General features: G+C 37.0%; 1 protein-coding gene across 3 annotated transcripts in view; it reads left to right on the forward strand.

Moving 5' to 3' along the window:
* CORIN (corin, serine peptidase) overlaps positions 1-22,157 on the forward strand; it is a 120,918-nt gene that overhangs the window by 87,585 nt on the left and 11,176 nt on the right. For all 3 annotated transcript variants that reach the window (XR_005626499.1, XM_039698906.1, XM_039698907.1), the window contains exons 14-17: positions 3,429-3,542; positions 5,935-6,045; positions 6,754-6,883; positions 20,073-20,195. Coding sequence is in view for 2 of the 3 variants with exons in the window: in XM_039698906.1 (XP_039554840.1) it covers positions 3,429-3,542; positions 5,935-6,045; positions 6,754-6,883; positions 20,073-20,195 (478 nt within the window). In the remaining variant the exon portion in view is untranslated. The remainder of the gene's footprint in view (positions 1-3,428; positions 3,543-5,934; positions 6,046-6,753; positions 6,884-20,072; positions 20,196-22,157) is intronic.

The following is a 22,157-nucleotide window of genomic DNA, read 5'->3' on the forward strand; positions in this document are numbered from 1 at the left end:
ACATCACTGAGGATTTAGAGAAGAGGTGTGATTATGAGCAAAGGACTGGAAAACATTGCAGCAGAGTAGGATTAAGGTGCACAACCTGTGTGGGGTTTTTTTAACTGAGAATGGGTTAAGAGGGAAGCAGAGTTTATGTGAACAACAAAACTGTGTCAATAAGAGAATTTCTACTCAGAGACAGTAAAATAAAATCCAACACCAGAAAGCTAAAGTTCAGTCTCGGCAGCCCTATAAAATGCTTCTTTTTAAAAGCAGATTGTTTTAATGTTTGCAGTAGCCAAGGGTTTATTTACCTGCAATGTGTGATGTATTCTCAGTCTCTGGGAATTTCCAGATCATTCTTGTACTTTCTATTTTCTTTCTTTATTTCTTTCCCTTCCCCCACCCCTGTAACAAAGAAAGAAAGGAAAAAAAAAGGATATGCTCTCTGAAATATGATTTAATATTAGGTCATTCTCTTGTTTGGGTTATAAAGGAAAGTCAAAACTGATGATCAGGGTGATTCTTTCAGAGTTTGAAATCTCTTTACTTTGAATCAATTGTCTCAATTGTCCTCCCTGCCAAATATTTTTTTGTTACCACCAATTTTGAGCTCCTTAGAAAACGAATTGTTATGTGTCTTTTAGGATAATTTTATTCTCCTAGACATTAACATATGAAATATTGTTCTAATATGTAACATTCATTTCTCGAGTGGATCTCTCTCTAAAGTCTAGACAGAATGTCACAAGCAATCAGCAGAATTCTTATCAGTTTCTATAAATATGGAAGACTGTATCAGCTAGGAAATTACTGCTATCAGGGTGACATTACATTGACCAGGGCTAATACTGTTACTGAAGAACAAAAAGTCCTTGTAGAGCTCCAGGAGTAACTGTCTCTAACTTATTAATATTCCATGTGTGCAGGACAAAATCAAAACTTGATGATCTTTCCATGTGTAAATGGACAGCTGAAATTTTATTAGCTTTATCCTTTTAAATTGGTTTTCTAGCATTAAAAAAACACTGACTGTTTAATTTGAAACCCTTGCATTTGAAGTGCTTTAAATGATAGACATGGAACAGCTTTACAGTACATGCAGAAGGAGGCTGAAAAAGACTAGCTACAGCTTTCTTATGCTTAGACTACTCTGGCCAGAAAATATAGGTTAGAACCATGCAAAGGGACTGAGGTATACTCTGCCCATGCAGAGCAGAGCTGTATTCAGCAGCCACTGTCTCCTGTCAGCAATGCCTGCCATTCTTTCACATGGGCTTTGTGAGAGGACCTCTCACAAGCAATGGCAGTGAAATCCTCAGACTTTAGTGCCATCTACCCTGGGATTTGGGGAGAAAATCGGACTAATCAGACTGAGATTACTGGAAGTGAGACTTCAGAGTACAATAAAGTGTAGGGAAGGTAATTTCAAAAAAATATTATGAAAGATGTCACAAGAGTTTGTGGTATTAAATATAGTTGGTTGTAATTGAATGCATTAAATTGCTGGCTGCTGAGCTATGCCTCAGAAGAGGGTCCTAGACCTGCTAAAGAAACTGAGGACATTGCTTTCATAGCCAGTACTGTTTTTCACTACTTTCTGCAGTCTGGGTTTTGACCTGTAGTATTTTAGGTGAGAGAAAAGTGTGGTGGTCTTGACATTAAATATTTAATGATAGTTGTGTGGGAAATGTGTATATGGATAACAATTGGTAACTTCCTTCATGTTATGAAGGTAAGATCACATATGAAACCGTATTTCTTGTCAAAATGTATTTTTGAGATGGGGGTAATGTACATATTGACAAGTTTTCCTAGCTCTGTTTTCACTTCCCTTTCATTGAATTAAAAATGCATGTCACAAAAATAATTAGAGATGAAATATAAATACTCCAAACGGTAGATGATGTCTACCACCAAAGCAGTGTAATTGAACACTGAATTCAGTAACTAGTGAATTTTTCATAGGGAATTGTCTCTGTATTTGTCTGTGTGATTAGTTTTGGAAAGTCCTGGTACATTTCACGGTGTAACACTGTAATGTGTGAAGAGGAGTAAAGGAAACATGTATTTAATGAATTGTAAACACTGCTAAAAATAGAAAGGTTCATAAATTATGGGGAGTTTATGCTTTTTTTATTTAATGTTCATATCAATATCCTAACATGGCATTCCTTGTTCTATATAAGAGTAGAGGGGGTTTTTTTGTTTCAATTATTTTTTCATTAATAGTTATCACAAATATTCTCAAGAAGGAGACCTGGAAAGTTGTGATACCCAAGAAAGTTATTTGATCATGAGAAATTTGTTTCAAAGGTTAAGGCTAGTTATTTCTGTGGGGTTTAACATTTATTTACATATTTTTTCAAATCCAAACAAAATCAAGCACCCCACACATCCAGGTACAGGTAAAACTTGAGTAGATTTTTTCCAGTAATCCAGTAGGGATTCTCTGGTTCATATTTGTAAAATATGTACTTCAGAATTGAAATTTCTTGTAAACAATGCATTTGCTTAGTAACTTAATGCTGATATGCTTTCCCAGTTCCAGGTCCAGGCAAAGAGAGGTACTGCTTTAAATACTGTTTTAAAATTTATACCTGAACTATTTACATGTATGAACATCAGGGCTAGCAATTGAATTTTCTCTTAGATTAAAATGAAAAGTATCATCTATAGGCCAAACAAGGCAATCAAATAATCTGGCTTAGTCAGGACAACATGTAATTTTTATTGCTTCCCATAAAACCAGAGTGTCAGTCATGCAGGACATTAGTATATCAAAGTATTTTAACTGGTATCACAATAAAATATTTTATTAGTTGATGGAAATAAAAAGTGGAATAAAACAAGAGAAAACTATTTTCTAAATTGTAGCTTGGCTTATTCTTAATTTCCTCTAGCTGACCAACAGGAATTTTTCTGTCAAAGCACTTTGACATAATTTTGTATTACTTCTCTTTCTACCTTTCTTTGTGATTCTGCATCAGCACTGCCAGAAAAAATGTATGTATTTCTAGTGTTTCATGGAGATTCCATGCTTTTACAGGATTTGCTTTTGAAAGACCGAGGAATTTCTACAGATTGCAGAATTATAAAAGTTCTTATATTACTAGTAAATGTATTTCAAGAATAGTGGTGTATGGGTTTTGAGCTAATTGAGCTAATGCCTAAACCATTATAGATATGTATAATATACACTCATAATACAATTATTATTTCAAAAACACAGGAATATTATGAAGTGTTATAATATTTAGATCCATTTATCATTGTACACTGTGCCAATCTTATTTCCATTTCTTCATTGGTAACTATTCTTGGTACCTTCTAAAATTTATATTGCAATTGAAAATATTTTGTGTATATTCAGTACTTTTAAGGAAGAAAACAGTTGATTCAATATTGCATACAAGTATTTCAGAAATGTGCTTGTCTGCCTGCAGGTTGTAGAGAAAGGGGTCTTTGGGAGTGTCCTTTGAAGAAGCTGTGTATCAAGCACACCATGATCTGTGATGGTTTCCCAGACTGCCCTGACATGATGGATGAAAAGAATTGCTGTAAGGACTCATGCAGTTTGTTACTCCCTTAAAAGGCTGATCACATTTTTGCGATGTTGGGGTCCAAAATAAATCAAAGTAAAAACGCTTTATGCTTTCTGTAGGCAGAAAGACTTAGTCATTCCCTCAGTTCTCTTTTCAGTTTGTCTATGGCACCAATTTCTCTCTTTCCTCGTCTTATGTCCTTTGTTGTTCACATCCTTGGATCCTTGCTCTCTGTTTGGTCACTCTCATCCTCTTTTTCTTTCTTTTTTTTTATTTTCTCTTTCTCCCTCCTTGTTCTTGTGCCCTAGTAATTTTATTCCTTGTAGATTTTTGACTTCTTTTCCCAGGTTTCCTCAACTTCATTTCATACACGCATAGCTGATAGCTGGTCACTGCTCTTTTTTCCTTGATTTCTACTTGATTTTACTTCTGATCAGTTTTTTGGTAAATGTCCTTGTTTATTTTCTTTCCTAATTGGCATTTGTTAGATTGTGTTTCCCTGCTTGGCTCCACAGATTTATTCTACAATCCAAACTGTGATAACAATGAAGAACTTAGGAGGATGCACTGGTGGCACGGGCACACAGTCCATGTGCACAGTGCAAGTCTGTTCAAAGTGCTGGCAGGGAGCAGCAGGCCCCTGCTCCCCTGTGGGGGCTGTCCTCAGTTCTGTTCCCACTGTTTCCATCTGAGAATGGGATGGGAAGTGGTGGAACATCTGCACACAGCAGCTGCTTTGCAGAGTCCCACCCTGCATACTAACCTGGGAGTGAGTGCCTTGGGATGTTAGCTCCACTTTGATTGATATATTAGTGGTACTCTGAATTGTTTTCTCTGGAGAAAACCTGGTGTGTGGGCATGCTCCCAAGACAAGGAAGTAGAAAAGACATACTGGGAGAAAGTCTGCACAAGAAAGGAGGGATCATTGGTTGATAAAGATGGTTGAAAACTGAAATTCTTCATCCTCTGAGTAAACATGCTGTTTTGCCATTTTTTCTAGGATGTTTGGATATAGTTTTGTGATTTAAAAGAAGTTGCTCCTGTGTCTCTGGAATTCTGTTCATAGGAGCATTTTATGTGCTAAGTGAAGCCTATGAATATGTTTGCCAAAATGAACCGTGGCCTGCGTGTATCGCTAGATCAAACTTTATTTCTTTTTGGGAAGCTGAAGCTCACAAAACATTTCTTAATCTGCTTTTTATTGTAAAGATTATTTATACCACTTAACTTCCAAGCTCTGTGCTGTAACCTAAAGAGTGGAGGTGGTATTAAAGTGATTTACTTGTGATCACACATTAGGATCATGACAGAGAAAAGATTACCAAAGGGCTAAGGTTAAGCTAGTTTATAATTATCAGAGCATATTTCATCTCTGCTTTTGATTTGGGGCTTGAATAGTCTAAAATGGCAGCAAAGTTTTCCCAGCTGAGGGCTTCCAGTTTTTGAATTATGCTCTCTCTGGAAGGTGGAGTTAAAGTGCTTTTTCTGGTTTTGCATGCTTTATTCCAGAGCTAGAAAGATCAGGGGTAGGCAGCACTGCCTGCTCTATCTGTATGGTTTTCACTGTGGAGTGCACTTTTTGTACTAGTGTTGCAAGTAAGTGCTTGTATGGCAGGAAAAGTGCTGTACATCAGCCAAACATGGGCACAACTGAATGCAGCTCCCTTCCGTGCCTTCTCTCCCTCTCTGCCTTCTGCCAGGTCTCAGAATTCCCTAATGATGGGGTTTATAGAAGCTGGAAGTTATTAGTGAGGAAGGTACTGTACTTCTATAAAACCTGCCTTTTGGAAGGGAGGTTGTTGAGGGAAAACTAAAGGTCATTTGCAAATGGAAGTCTTGTGGTTCCCATACTGAACAGAGTCTGGAAATCCATATGTAAGGATACCAGCTGTGAACTAGAATATATACAGCACTTCTCTATTTCTAGAGTGGATATAAAAATAAATATATAATTTTCAAAAGCAAAGGTGAATTCAAAAATTAATATATAATTGCTGTGGATGAGAGGAAATAGGTATTCATTGTGGTAAAATAATTTTTTCAAAAGCCATGAAGAACTAAACAAATTTGGATCAGTCAGCTAAAAAGCACAGAACAGTATTTTCTCTTACACCTTCTGAGGGGCTTAGACAGGTTTCATATAACCAGATCACAAATGATACTAAGGAATCCCAGATCTTGCATTTGTAGACACTCTTCCTTCCCTCTGAATTGCAATGCCCTCTGTCACTGCATGGCAGCAACCACCTTCTGCATCATGCTGAATTTTGTTGCAAATCTGCCTCATTTACTTTTTCCATAAATCTGATCTGTGTCTACCTTCATCCTCCTTTTTTTTTTTCATCTCAATGTGAATTTCCCTTTGATCATGTCTTTCTCAGGAGGAAGCATGTTTTTGTCTTTGCAGCATTTTGTGACGAGAGTGAACTTGAATGTGCCAACCATGAGTGTGTGCCCCGTGAGCTCTGGTGTGATGGGCAGGCAGACTGCACTGACAGCTCAGATGAATGGGACTGTGGTAAGTGTCTGCTCTGCAGTGCCTCAAAGTGCTGTTTGGGTGATGGCAGCAATCACTGGTGATTTAATTCAGAATACAGTGGTGGAGAGGTGCTCCCTCTATAAGCAAAGAAAATACTGGGGTGAGGTTGGGAAAGCGTGCAAGGAATGGGCAAAAGAGAAAGAAAAAGCTCAGTGTGAAGTGTTACAGTGCAAAGATAAAGTGATATAGCAAGAAAATGTATAGATGAAGTGTGTAATCTGGAAAGTATTGTGGACAGAGGAGAGATTGAGAAGATGCTGAGGTTTGGAAGGACCTTTTTAAGAATCTTCTTCGCATGTGATAAAAGCATTTCCTGAGTTTTTATGTACAGATGAAGAGAGAAGAAATGGTGATGGTCTTTCTATCTAGATCATCTAACTAGATTAAGGCTATACAAACTAAGGCTGTCAGCAACCCATGTAAATCTGTACTGGTGAATTAGAAATGTTTGTGTTTGTTCTTACCCTCTTGATGCCTTTGCTGTTGAGTGTCTCATGCTGTTCACTCTTAGCAAGGTTCAGATAACCACACTTGCCTTGGTTTTCAATTGCATAGCTATTCAGCATGTGAAGCTAGGAAAAGTGCCAGCAACTTGGAAGAATCTTGAATGTAGTTGTAAATTTCCAGTTTTCCATCCATAAAACTATTTGAAATCATACTGAAGTTTTCTTTTTTTTTTTTTTCCAGTTACACTGTCTAAAACCAGGAATTCCTTGATGCTCCTGACCGTTCACAGGTCAGCTGCTGATAACCATGTTTGTGCTGATGAGTGGGAAGAAAACCTAAGCCAACTGGCCTGCAATCAGATGGGTTTAGGGTAAGGTCAGTAGTTTGTAGCTTTGATGAATTTCTTAGGACATCTGGAGTGCTGGAGTTAGATGTGAACTATCATTGATCACTGCAATGTTAGACCTAGTGTGGAAATGGTTCACAGAGAAAAGAGGTAATGAAATTTTGTGAACTATGGCAGGAAGGGAATTTCACTAAAATCTAGGCACTTTCACCACTTCATAAACGTTGCACAATTGTTATTAAGAGTGTTTTGAAAAGACAATGGTGTTTTGCCAAGGCTCACTACTTGAACTTACAGTTATTGCTGAGGCTCAGAATTGTTTGGCAATGTAATACTATGTTTCTTCCTAAAGAATTAAAGCAGACTTAGGAAATACAGGAAAAATCATCTCCATTTATTTGCTCTCTGCAATACATACTGTAAGTTAGACAAGTGGATGTATTTAACTTGGGCGTCTCTGAACAACAAATTGTTAAAGAGGGGGTTTCTGTGTGGAACTCAGAAAAATAAATAGCCTCTAAGTGTCTTATTGAATGCACACTAAATTGTGGAATAATTGATGCAAAATACAACTGTTGGATAAAAAGCAAGTTCAGCTGCTGGGATATTCACAGCACTCTCTTACCAGGAAGAGGCAAATCCAATGGTATATAAGGCTATCTTTTGCCAGTGTGAATTAAGAGGTGTCTTTTCTGTTTGCTTTTCTCCACTACACAAACTGACATCCTTTGTACTTTTCTCAAAGTACACAGGAGGATAAAGACCCTGGGTTAGGGAGTCTGCACTTAATGTACTCTGCATAGTCTTGCACTGCAGAGATACTTGGCATCCATTCTGACAGATGCCCAGAATTGAAGACCCCCTGTAACTGACTGCCTGTCATTCTAACACACAACAATTTTGTACCTCTCTATCTAGTTTAGTGTATCTAAATAATATTTGCATTATCTTTATGCTTTAGCTTTATATAGCATCCTAGTAAAGCTTTATAGAATCATAGAATATACTGAGTTGGAAGGACCCATCAGTGTCCTTGAGTCCAGCTCCTGGCCTTGCACAGGACACTCCAACAATCACACCCTGTGCCTGAGAGCATTGTGCAAATGCTTCTTGAAGTCAGCCAGGCATGATGCTGTGACCACTTCCCTGGGAGCCTGTTCTCTGTCATCTCTGAGTGAAAAACCTTTCCCTGTTACCTAACCTGAACTTCCCCTGATGCTTCATACCATTCCCTTGCGTCCTGTCACTGGTCACAAGGCTGAGGGGATCAGTGTCTGCCCCTCTGCTTACCCTCTGAGGAAACCAGGTGACCTCACACCCTCCTCATACAGCTTCCCTTCCAGTCCCTTCACCATCCTCATGGCTATCATTTGATGCTCTCTAACAGTTTAATCTCTCACATTGTGGCACCCAAAACTGCCCACAATATTCAAGGTGAGGCTACCCCAGAGCAGAGCAGGACAATCCCCTCCCTTGCCCAGCTGGTGATGCTGTCCCTGATGCTCCCCAGGACAGGGTTGTCCCTCCTGGCTGCCAGGGCATGCTGGGTCATGTTCACCTTGCCATTGGTCCTGACATAAAATTTGCTTCTCTTTCCCATGATGCTTGCTGCTGGGAAAATAAAAATGTATTAAACTATCACAACACCTCTGATTGAGTCCCTCCTTTTTTCAGAGGTGTGCCTCGGCTGAAATCAGCATGAGTAGAAACCTACACCTTCCTGCTTTTTCACTGATGCTTGCTAACAGGTGTTATCACTCCTACACTTTTAAAAAAATGTAAGAGAATAAAGGGTTCTTAAATCTCACAACTCCATTTTCTAACAGGGTGACATATTTTACAAATCAAATTTTCTACAAGATCTTTTTAGTAGGGACAGGCAATTGTGTCAAGGGCAGTGGAAATTTAAATCTGAAGTCTACAACTTCAGTTTGACTCCAGTACTAATTTCTAATTCTTTCTTGCAGTACTTCAGGAAACCAGACCAGTGTTTGTCTTTCCTTTCTTAATGCCCAGTTTTGTCAGTCACCTGAAGCCTGATTTTCTTAGCTATTCTTCAAGTTTTTGTGGAGTGGCACTGCCACAACTACAGTAAATTAGCTTTGAAAAGCCATAAGAAAAACAAAGATTATTATGTGTTACCAGAACTGATTTCCAAAAGGAGTTATACGAGCAATATAGCTATTTAATTATTTTGTTAACATTGCATAGGGATTCAGTGATAATGTCACAGAGGCTAATGCTTTCTGTATGGTGGAATGGAAGACTGTATAATTGGAGTTCATGCTACTGTGTAATCTGATCTGAAGCCATGAACTTCCTCTCTTGGCATTTATGTCCTGTATGCATTATTTAATTGACTTATAACAAGAATGCCTGAATGTGAGGTTGACAATATTGGTGTTTTTAACAAGCTTTTCTACTCACCATTGAGGGTGCAGGTAAATTAGACTGTATATTGCACAGAACTCAAATAATGATAAAACTTCTCCTTTTTACACTTAAAGAAATCATTAAATAAATATGAAATGTTTTATGCAGTGCTTTTCTGCAAGTATTCCCAATGAAAACAACTTCATTTTACTCCTTCCCAATTAAAGCTGTGAATGTACAAATTCTGTCCACATTAGAGCACACTGCAGAACCACCCAGTTTTGTGGCTGTGCAAATTTCTTCAATAATTACTTACAGCAGCATTTCATTTTGCTTTAATAGCTCTCTTGTTTATTCTTAGAGAAAAATAATGCATGTGAGATATCAAACTGAAGAGTTATTAATGCCTTAGACCAGGAATTACAATGAATGGTAGCTTTTGGAATTTTTATTTTCTGTAAAGCTCTGCAAACTGTTTTTAAGAACTTGGTGCTTTGCCAAATAAAAACTCCCAATTACCATATAATGTGGTAATGTTTAAAATATAAAGGCAATGTTCTAACAGCTTTTGGATATTTTAGTTATTTAAAAAGAACATATTTTAATACTTTAGGTGAAATTAATCTGAAAAAACAAATTAAGATAATGAAGTAATAGTGGTTAAAGTTAGGTTAATTTAACAGGTAGTGGTAACACATTTTACAGAATAGCAGTCTGTCTGTTTGGAACACATAAACCTTGAGTCTGAGGCAGCATGAAAAGTTAATTCTATTCTGCCCATTTCACAAAATGCTAGCAATTTTACTGGCTGTTTGCCAGTTATAATTCCACAGAGGATGTGGTTTTCCAGTTTTTCATAGCACCACTCATGGAATGTGTTGTGTGATGCATGATGCAACATCACACAAAGCCACAAGTCCCAAGCATTGTCTGAAAGGCTTTGGACTAATGATGGCTGGTGCTCAAGTTATGCAACATGTATTCTTAGCAGTTCTTATGTTTTCCTCTAGTACAAAAGATGCTAAATTTGTTTGTTTGTAATGCTAAGCTTAATGGGAATGCTCAAGTTTTAGGTCTCACAGTTTACAACTAGATGGGACTACCATGCCACCTAATCTGAGTGCATCTTTATGTCAGGACAATTAAGTTTATTGAAAGACTTCTGACTGAGTCCCAAATTTCACTACAGTGAATTTAAATGCAGTTTCTGGCAATTAGTTTTCCTGTTAACACAGGTAGAGAACAGAACAACAGTCAGTCTCACACTTGTTCTGGCGTGTGCTAGAAGCTATGCTGCTGAGGATGGGTGTACTGCATAGGTTCAGAACATTGGAAGAATGTTGGAAGAGTGTATTTTGTCATGATGTTCAGTTGAAGAAACTCACTCTCCATATACTTGGAAGTCCACGTTATTTGTTGATGAAATGGCAATCATAAATCATGGTCTGCTCAGCTCTGAAATTGGATAAAGGCAGTAGTGGAGTTGTTCTGTCATTCTGTGACAATATAGTGGAATAATTTGTCTTTCTTGGCTGCACTAGGATGATACAGCAAATACAATACACTTCAAGAGTTTGTACTCAGGAGAGTACGGGGGAATTTTGACCATCTTGTTCTGGTCTAGTATCAGTGTAAAATTGCAGCTGTCTACCAAGTTACCCGTTTTTTAAAATCTCCTGTTATCTCTTCCTGCTGCTCCTTTTCTTGGAGGCTGTGTCACAGGTGGTCCACTGAAACCAGCAGCTCCTTTTCCTTCTTTCCTCTGCTGTAGCATCTGCTGTGTACGTATTTATGAAAGGGACAGGCAAGTTTGTTGTTGCAGCCTGGCCTTCTGTCTGTCCTGGTACTTTTCACTCAATGTCTTTGGTATAAAGTTCTTGAATATTTGACAACTGAGCAGTCAAGCTGCTGGACAAACAGTCTCTTGTTTTCACATGATCTAGTCTGATTTTTTTATTACTCTGTAACTATTTCTGCAAGAGGAATAATGGAAGCTCGGCTAATGTTTTATTTGCTCAAAGAACATAACAAAACCAAAACCCAGAATCCTTATGTAATACCCATAAATTTCAATTTCTGAATGAAACTTCATTTTCTCCAAGAATAGACATGACATTTGGTGAAACAAATTCCATGCCAAAGAGGAAGTATTTGTACTCATTAATTCAATCTAGATTTCTAGACCCATTCAACAGAATGTAGCATACTTTTAACCTACCTTGAACCAATTCATGTTTTCCATGGCCACAGTATTCTATTAATCCTGTAGATGATGTAGAAAGATAGCAAATTTTTCACAATTCATTTAATTTTTTAAGAATGGCAACTAATTACTAATTACTGAAATTTACTGAAAATAGAGCTGTGGTAGATGTGGAAGGCTGTTCTAGCAAATTGGAGCGATAACGGACCAATGTTAAAATATGTAGAGTTTATTCTGTGTATTAGAGTTGTGCTGGATTAATATCTGATAGATTATCTGATAGACGTCTTCCATGTATATATGTAGTTTAAAATATAATTATTTGGATAAGGCTGTTTTTGAAGAAATCCCAACCTTAATTCCTTCCATAATTCCTGACAAATTGTGACAGTTTCTTCAAATAATCATTAAACGTGTGGTCAGTGCCCTCATATAACACTTTCTAGTTCCATGATTGGATATTTTCTTTTTTTTTTAAAGTAAAATGATTCATACTCATTATTTTATTATCTCAAACATCCTTGGGGCTGTCTGAATGTGCTTCTGGGTAATTGGCCATAGGTGGCCATACTTGACCTGCACAGGTCCCTTCCAAGCCCAACCATTCTGTGATTGGCTAAAAGAAAGGTACAGGAATACTTCCAAACCAGGAAATGTTCTTATTCCAATGATTGCTCACAAATCCTTTTTCAAACTGTTTTATGCCATAACTTGTCCATTATAAACCTACTGCCCTTTCTTTCTTTTTTTATCCAGGGGTTTCCAGATTCAAATTTACTCCATTTAACACTAAGCAGATACTAAATCTCTCTGCACTGAAAATTTATTCTGAAATCCGCAAGTTGAAGTGTTTTGGGATTTTTTTTTTTTAACTTATATATTGAAACTAAAATAGTGTAGATTTAGACCAGACATAAGGAATAAATGTTTTACAGCGAGGATAGTGAAACACTGGAACACATTATCCAGAGAAATGGTAGACACCCCATTCCTGGAAATATTCAAGGTCAGGTTGGATGGGACTCTGAGCAACCTAGTCTGTAATTTAATGAGGTGACTTAAGACTTTGAGAGGGGCAAGGACTGCAAGAACCACAGCATCTTTTATCAGCCAAGCTTTCAGGCAAATAGGTCTTCCTTCAGTTTTGCTCTTCCTGCTGTGTAATTCAGGAAAGTCTTATTTGACCTCCACACCCTCTCCTCAATTCCTACCAAGCATCCTAATGAAAGATGCCCTCTGCATATAAACCCTGTCAAGGTGTCCTTTCAAAGGTTATCTTAGCTCATGAAATGATGTCAGTGTTAGATTTAGATATAAAAAGTAAGCTCAAAAATGTAAAACTGCCTATGAGAATATGGCTCTCAAGTTCTGTTAGAGATGAGAGAAGAAAAAATTGGTAATAAAAGAATAAATATGTTACATGTCTTGGAAAAATAAGCATAAATTACACTATGGAAAGATTTCTTAGTGAATAATAATTCTGTAAAGGATGATGTTGAACAAAGAAACAAATGAATTTTGTTCAAATTCAGTGAATATTTTCATTACAGGGGAAAAAAAGGTTGAAAAATCAAGTTGTTTCAAATTTTTGAAATTAAAGAACTAAAATTTTGTTTGAAATCAACATTTTTCTCTGAAATACATCCTTTGTATTTTGAAAAGAAAAAGCTAATTTACTTTAAATGAAGGACTTTACATTTAATTTGAAGGTGAATTAATACTTCCAGCTAAGAAAATCTAGATTGCATTTGAAGCTTTTACTTCAGGTGCTCCCAACTGGTATTTTTTTAAGTTTAGCTACAAAATGATACTTTATGAAACCTGTAATTTACAGAGTCAGAGAACAAAGTGCTGCAAAATCAGCCCTCTGTTGTCAACACTGTTTTCAGCACAAATCTGAAACACAACCCCATACTAGCTGTGAAGAAAATTAACTCTATCCCAGCCAAAAGCAGCATGCAGAGATAAAGCAAGCAATTTTCTTTTTCAGTATAATTATGAGTTAACTCATTTTTTCTAGGTTTGACTAGTTTATTAGCTAGGAGATAGGACTGAGGGATTTTGAAACCTGAGAATATCACCATGATTATCAACTTTCTACCAAAAAATTCCAAGAATAATTTAATAATATGTGTTTATTTTTCCAATCAATGCAGTGAATACTTTAAATTTCTATTTTCTATATTGCAATATGTTTTCACTTTAAAATTTCAGATATCTCTGAAAAATATCTGATTTTAATGCTCTTAAAGTCAAGGTTTTGATCTTTTACTCCATATGCTGTGGCACAGCTGTGGCTTTAGAGAATTCTGCTCAAGACCAAGAAACATTTTAACCAGTTTGTACAGACAGGAAACAGATGCTGTTCCAGCTGTGAAATATGCCTAATTTGCTTTAAATTCGTGCCCATGTGTGTGTGATCCATTGCCTTTGGCTAACTCAAGGCTTCTTTCTCAAACCTGCTCTCACATGAGGCCTGCAAGATTGGAATTTCAGAAACTGAACTGATGTGTTGTCACTGTTACTTGCAAGGAGCAAGTAACAGTGCAAGCAAGAAGCAAAAAGTAATCCAGTTTATGCATTATACTTTATTTATTGAACGAGTTTTTCTGAATGGAATAGGGAGAATAAGAAAACATAAGAAAAAGAATTTAAGACATTGCTGTACAGAAGTATCCCAACTGTGTTACAAACAGAATGATGACCTTCATAGCCTAACATTAGTCCCTGCCTTCTCGTTTGCATTCTTTTCTTTTCATTATAATTTAGTATGCAAGTCATAATGTTTATTTTTCACTGTAAACATTGACTGTTGTGCACAGTGATCAGCAGGTAGCAGACTAGAATGCTCTGAAAACTTTTTATTAAATATTTCTATTGTACAGCTTATCTAATGAAACATTATTTTTCTCTGCTGAGAGCACATTTATAATGTAGAACATAGACTGGGTTCTCTTTTTCTCTCTTAATTCTAAAAATTCCTCTCTTAAACACACATAAGAGAATTGCTAGCTTGAAATTAAATTTATTAAAGGAATAGTCTAATTTTTAAGTTGAAATTGAAAAATTAGAAATTCCTACTTGAGTTACGTAAGCACTACTGCAAAGTGAAATGTTTTGCCTGATTTTACAAGTAACTGATTTTATAGGTTATTAAATATTTCTAATTGACTTAGATTAAAGGAAACTATTACATTAAAGGAATTAGATATTGTAGAATTTCATGTGCCCTGTGATGTTCATTAGATCTAGCAGACATCTTTTGTGAAGGAGCAAGACTGTCTTGGCTAAGGCACAAGCTGTAGGGTTGCCTGAAATGGAAAGTGGGATTCTAGAGAGAGTGAACATGTAGATCAAACCTTTAAGAACTGGTGTAGAAGAACTAAGTGTCCTGAAAAATGAGAAAAGCCAGGAATATTATACAGGAAAAAAAAAATTTAAAAAATGGGGGCAAAGCAAGAAAAAACCCAAGACAAAACCACAAAGACAACTTAGGAAATCATATTACATTACTAAGATAGCAAAGACTTGAGAAGGATGGTTAGAGTAAGAAATTAATGGGTAATGCCCTGTTCTTCAAAAATAGCTAGGTTTGTTGAAATCATCTAAGAGCATTTAATATTTATGTCTCTGGTAGGTCTCCATGATGACTGACAGTAGTGGTAGCCATAGGTTTGAGAAGTTGTAGAGAATGGAGGAAACTGGTATGTCATCTTTCATTAAAAAAGATAAAAGTATGAGATACCAAGATTTACAAACCACTTGCCTAGCTTGAATTACAACAGATTACAGCAGTTATAGGGTCATAATAACAGACAGAATCAGGAACAAATAATGTCACAGTCCCTTAATTTATTTCTTGAAATACCAGAGACACTGTGGATGGGGAAAAAACTGTAGATGTGATATACTTTTAACTTTCACGCTATGTGAAATGACTTTTGAAATAAGTAAGGAGCTATGAACAGAGATGAAATGCTGTGGGAATGTTGATGATTCACTGTCAGACCATAAAGATGTATTGGTGGGAGTCAGGCACGTGCCAGTGTGTCTGGGAGGTTACAGTGGTATTGTGAGTCATTCAGATGACAGGGTGGAGAGCAGGCCTGATCATTTCTCATTCAGCATCAAGCTGGTAGGATCTGAAAGCATTTTGGAGGACAGGATTAGAGTTCAAAAATTTTTTGACAGGCTGGCAAAATGGCCTGAATTAACCAAGAATGTTTATGTGTAATCACTTTGTGGCATTCAGTTTGTATTAGATCTGGACTAAATGAGAATTGGTCAGTCAGGGGGAAGGAGTTATAGAAGCCTTGAAATATGTAGAAGGTTAGAAATGAACAGCTCTCCATTTCTGATGGAAAAAACAGTAAAGAGCTTAAATGTCAAGTAGGAAAATTTAGAATAAACATTATTTTAAAAATTGCCTGAAGATATTGACTGGAAATGGAAATTCTGAGGATTCTCCATCATTAAAATTATGTACAAACAGGGGGTAGAAAAATCTGCCAGAGAGAATTTCGATATGGTTGATCTTATTTCGAATTAGGGGGATGGATCAGATGGCTTCATAAGATTTTTTTGGCTGAATTTCTGATAGTTAACATTTTAGTGAAAGAATGTCTTGTGGAAGAATTTTTTCATAGGTCCAAATCCCATTTAATTCTTGAAAGCAGTGCAGAAGACCTAATGAAAATGTGTGAAAATCACACTTGTCTTATACCACTAAACTTGGTATTTCAATCACCTCAAATGTAGAGGAGAAAAAAGTCATAAAACATTGCTGTTTGTCATGCATCTATTGTAAACTTATTTTAATATAGAACTTTCAACTGTCTTGGAGAGGCCCATAGGCTAAGACTACAGGAACCCAAAAATTTATTCATTGAGTGTTATGTTTGAGCAGTTTGAGGTCAGAAGCACTAGTGCAGCTCTTCCTTATAAAGATTTACTGCAGATGAGAAAATTTACTACACATGAGAAAATTAAAATGTTATGGTATGTTCAGATTTTTAGAACCACATGGGTTTTAAAATAATACTTGAGTATGCAAATAATTTCATCCAAATAGCACTATGAGATGTTTTAAAGTCATGTGGTGCAGGTAGGATTTTTAATTTATTTTGTGAGTCTAGTGAGGGATCTGCTCAAAAAATCACCACTCAAAATGTGTGAATTATTGTTACCATGGTATGAATGTCTTAAGTTTGCAGACAGCATTAATAAACTTTCTGAAGTAATGTAATAAACTTTCTGAAGCTATTTCAGATATCTGCATACAGATATTTGTTCAACTTGATGGTCTTTAAACTCTTTCCAGCCTAATTATTTCTGTGATTCAGTGACTGTTCTGTGAATGTCAGTGAATGTTAAAATATGCTCTAGTGTGTGAAAAGTCTGATGGCTTTCTTTAAGATTCAGCTCTTCGTCATAGGCTCTGGTCACTACAGTGTGTTTGTGCTGTGCAAAAGAATCATAAAATCCTCACTGTAACAGGCATCTGGAGAACATCTAGTCCTTCTCCCACTTGAAGCAGACCTATTGCCAAATGGGATCAGTTCAACCACTGCTCTGTTTAGCCAAGTCTTGAAAACTTTGATGGATAGGGCTCTCTGTTCCAGTGCTGCTTCACCTTTCTATTGAAAAAGTATTTCCTTTTTGTGTGCTGTGAATCTCCAAAACTGTATGTCGAGGCCATTTCCCCATGCAGCCATGGGGTCTAGGCCATTTTACCATCCAGGACTATTGAGAAAAATTTGTTTCATTCATGTTTTAACTCCTCCTCAAGTAGTTGCAGGTTGCTGCTGAATTGCCCCTTGGCTTCCTCTTCACAAGAATAAGCAAGTTCAGTACCCTCAACCCCTCCTTATAAGTCAGTGCCAGAGGCCCCTCAAAAATCTGAAAGCCGTTTGTGTGATCCTTCCCAGTTTCTAAGTTTCTGAGGTACATCTTAAACTGATGTACCTCAAAACTGCACACTGTCTTCCAGTATGGTTTCAGTCAACAAATACTGTTTCAATTCTGCTTGTTGCCAGTAAAGGTAATACGTAAAAGCACTAATTTAAAATCCACACCAAGTTGCTGAGCAAAGCAATTATGGTATATTCAAACCAAAGAGGAAAGCAGAAAACTACAGAGAAGTTAAAGAGCCTTCTGAAAGCATTTAATAAAACAAGTCTTTATTTGTTTGGCCTGAAATCTTGAAAGATATTGCAACTTCAACAGGCCACTAAACTAAAAAACTGGCAGGAGAGCTGTTTTTGAACTTGAAGACCTGGCTTGATGTCTACAAGTAATTAACAATATAACCTTGTTTTAGAAATTCAGAAGAAGATGTGTGCTACAGCTCTGAGAGGGACCAAATAGCACCTCTGGCTGCTGTTTCTGGAGCACAGGATGGGTCTGCTAGAATGGGAACCCATTGCTGCACCTCCCTCCTTCTCTGAGTGATTTACAGTCCCTGGTGTAATGTGTGTTTCTGGCCCAGCAGCCCCTCTGAAAGTCTCACACTTAGAAACTCTCACCAGCCTGAATCTTTACTCCCGAGATTTTTAGCTCATGTTCTCTCATTCTCTAGCAATTCTGAGAATGCTCTGGTCTCTACACAAATGCTAACCATTGTCACCAGCTTTCATCATCTAGAAATGAGGCTCTTTGTTCCCCTTCATTCTGGCTATTTCTCATTAAGTAGGTGAAAGGAGACAAGTGGCAGCCCTTGCCTATCTAAAAGAAAATCTTTTATAAGCAGCATCAAGGGGGGAACATAAATGTTTATAGAAGCCGTTCTAAATATATAAATTAAGGTATCCTGGTTTTGTGTGTTTTATATCAAATAGTGACCACCAAAGAAAAAAGGTATAAGTATGGTCTTTTGACTTTTGCTTTACTTAAGTAAAATAACTATAAAATTTCTTGCAGGTATAAGTGTTTTGTAGGTTGTTACCTTGATTTAGAAGCACATATCTCCTTAATGCTGATTGTAGCATCACTGTAATCTGTAATCCAGAACTGCAGGTTTAATCAAAACAATCTGGTATTTGTATTAATATAGATTTGAATTCATCAAATGGCATGATATTTGCACCTTTCTGCACATTTTTGAGTTACATATTTTATAGATCAGAAACTGTTTACAAGTTCATAAAATATCACTGTACACAGTTATGAAATGGTGAACATCATTGTTCAAACAAGATCATAAGGCAGAATGTCATTGTAAGAAAAAAGTTTGCATATGTTTGATAGGAAATATGGAAGAGAGCAGATCTTTATGTGAATTCTAAAAGCTGGCACTGAGAAAGAAAACTCTTTTTGCAGCAAACATATGCCTGCACATTCTGGTTAGTAGATCATGGAATGATATTTGCTTAATATGCCCAGAGAAGGTTCTGAAAAATAAGTCATGCAACAGGCAGGGTCCAGGGCCATGACCTCAAAGTTTCGTTTATTCTGCCAGCTGTGTTGAAAATATTTCCATATGGTTACAATGACAACTTTACTATAAAACAGAGTTCTTTGGTCTCTGTAAATTTATGCAATCAAGTGGGTAAAGAATGTTAGTGTTCTGTGAAGATTTTTTAAAAAAATAAATGTAATCAGTATTGAGAATTGGACTGAAAGACAAGCTAATATCTTGGCTGGCATTACCAGGTACTGTCATGAAAGATTGGGTTCAGAGGCCAATTTAAGGACACATCACAGTTTTTCTGAAATTCTCTCATCCTCTTTTCCATTAGTTAGGATTTAGAATTTGGCCTTTGACTGGGAGAGCACTGCTTGAAAGTCCTTGTCATTGACAGGGGTTGATGGCTAATCATGAGTGGTTCTGTGCTGGAAAGCTGCATGACAAGTAAAGTCATTTAGAAATGCTGTGTTTTTTCCATTTGGCAGTCAAGGTTTAATAAAATAGCAATTTCTTGAGTCTGTCAGGCAATAACTAGACAACTAGACTGAGGGAGTGGATATATGAAAATATGTCCTGGTTCTAACTCTCACCCTTGTTAGGCTGCTGCAGCAGAACGGGTTTGGCATCATCACCAGTGACTTGTTCTGTTTCTCAAAGCAGGAAGCTTGAACTAAGAGATACTCTCAAGTCTTATTTACAAGGACTAGACTTTTCCTTTTTACTGTCAAATTGTAATGGATGTCCAATGCTTTCTCAAAGCAGGAAGCTTGAACTAAGAACTAAGAGATACTCTCAAGTCTTATTAACAAGGACTAGACTTTTCCTTTTTACTGTCAAATTGTAATGGATGTCCAATGACAGGAATGTAAGAAAATATTTTTTCTGTTGCTTCTTTTACATATGAAGAATTTTTTTTTTTTTTTGCATTTTGCATTTTTCATTTTGCAAGGCCAAGAAACTGTTGAAACAGTATCAATGTGTGCATTACAGTAAATGCCACCAGAAGGTTTTTGCTGTTCCTGATTCCAATTCTGCTTCTTGTTGGGAAATACAACGTGACAGTCATGTGTTGGCTGGCCTGGCTTCTCGGGGTGATTTCATTCTCCTCACTGTGTATCTGCCACTCCTGGCTTTGCCCTATCACTCAGACGTGTGTAAACAGATATGTTAGGGCCTCTTCACCTTCATAACTGCAACACAGAAGTTCTATCAATGTCTTTCATTTGTTTCAGAGGACCATCCAAAACAGAAATTGTAATAGAGAGTGAGGAAATGTGGAACCAAAAATGGCTGAATCTGCACCCAGACTGGAGGAATAAAAATGCATCCACTTTACATGCACTTCTAGTGAATGGGTAAGTAACAGGTTAAAAAATATCTATTTCACTGCTGTGGGTGGTCACTTATCAATGCAGGATGACAAACTCTCTGGTAAGCTCTTTTTTCCCATGGTGTCTGTGCATAAATCCCAGCAGATACTCATGTAAGTTGTTAAGATACATTCTATAATTACTTTAGTGCCTACAACCACTGTAGTCTCTTTTGAGACTATTTTGTGAATCCTCTGGGGCCCGTTCTGGTAGAATAAGAGCATTTGAGTGATACAGAGGTGATGCCCTTGAAGCGCCTGGACCAAACAGCTTTGTTAAATCTCTGCTGAGCAAGAAAGTCCAGCAAGTACTATAGAGCAAAACCTGCAGACACATCTTCCCATCCTCTGTAGCCTGTGTATTCTGGATTCATTACTTTGGAGCACCCACAGCTCCTTCAGTAGAAGCTGCATCCACTTAGAGTAGATTTCCCTAGCTCTGGATTCAGATGATGGTATATTCCTTTTAATTAACCCAACTAAACAGTTATTCATGAGAAGCCAGGATTTCATGGTTGAGACATTCAAAGTGTGACTATGAAGAGCCACTGAACTAGAAATCCAGGGCAAAACTGGGAGAGGCATCTAATCCTCATTGGCAACTGCGTTCTTCAAAAAGCAGATTCATGGTTTCCCTATTCTCTGAAATGCCCGGGAGCTTTCAGAACATCATTCTTCCTTAGAAAATCCTTGTGTTTCACTGGAAAATATTGTCTTGGATAACTGCAGAGTTACAACATGTGTGAAGACAAAAATCTGAGGAAGAAATCTACTTTTCTTTTGCTTGGCTCTATTACTTTATATACTCAAAGTTTTCCCTAGTGGCAGAATACTCAAAAGATTGTGCCTGCAAGGAGGACCCAATTTTGCTTTCTTGCATCTCAATTTTGTACCTTTTTTGTCTTACATTGGTATTTTCCCCATTCCTTTAAGTTAATTTATAGTTTTTCATCTAGAAGGACCATTACTGAACAATACTTGAAAGTTGTCTTTTTAACTCTTTGATTTTCCTTTCTCACTGTCTTTTTCCTCTAGCCTAAGAGTATCTAAATGCTTTTCTCCAGAGTAATACAGGAATAAGCCTTGGGTTGTGACCAGATGCAAAGGCAGTCATATTCTGCTCAGTCACTAAAGTGCAAAGCAGAAATTTCAAGGTACTTTTTGACATTTTTGAAAGAGGTCTGCAAGGAAACATATGAAGTAATGGATCTGGAGCCTCTGAGTTACAAATTCTAGCCGTAAAAGATTTCATTTTGCCCAAAGAGCAGATTAAAGGAGGGAAAGCATCAGTAATGAGGATTATTATTAAATCCTTAGCATTAATGAAAGATACATGTAGGAAACAGATCTTCCAGTCCCCCTGAATTCAGAAAACGGATAACAAGAAGTGAGAGGCTGAGGAGGAAGGGTGCATGAAGGGTGAGGCTGTTTTTGTTTTGGCTGCATCAGGCATCCAGTCCAGATGACTGAGAAGTGCTCCTGAGCCCTGCAGTCTGGGAGTTGTCACCTGCAGCATGTAAAATGTTTGTGCTGTGCAGTATGTTGTATGTTTAAAGGAGTTGTCAGGCTTCTGGGCTAATGGGAACTTGGCCAAGAACTAACAAATACACCACTAAATCATAAAGTTTTGATAGGAGGGAACAGCACGGCGCAGGCAGTGCACACATAAAAGCTTAAAAGTTTTCTCTTTAGAGCTGGCTGAATGGTAAGTTAAAGAAACAAGTGTAAAACACAAGTATGGCTGGTGTTATATTGTGTGTATTTTCTTTGCCTGTCAAAATTATGCACAAAATTTAATTTCCAGAAATTCGTTATCTATCTCTTCTATTGCTAGAAAAATAATTTTGTGAACTGGGTTTTCAAGAAGAGAAATAGACTGATTTTTACAGTGTATGAATGAATGAAGGTTTGGTTAAATTCCAGATTCAAGGTAGGTACATTCAATATA

The sequence above is a fragment of the Passer montanus genome, unplaced genomic scaffold (assembly GCF_014805655.1).
Source record: "Passer montanus isolate IOZ18808 unplaced genomic scaffold, ASM1480565v1 scaffold13, whole genome shotgun sequence".
Classification (NCBI taxonomy): Eukaryota; Metazoa; Chordata; class Aves; order Passeriformes; family Passeridae; genus Passer; species Passer montanus.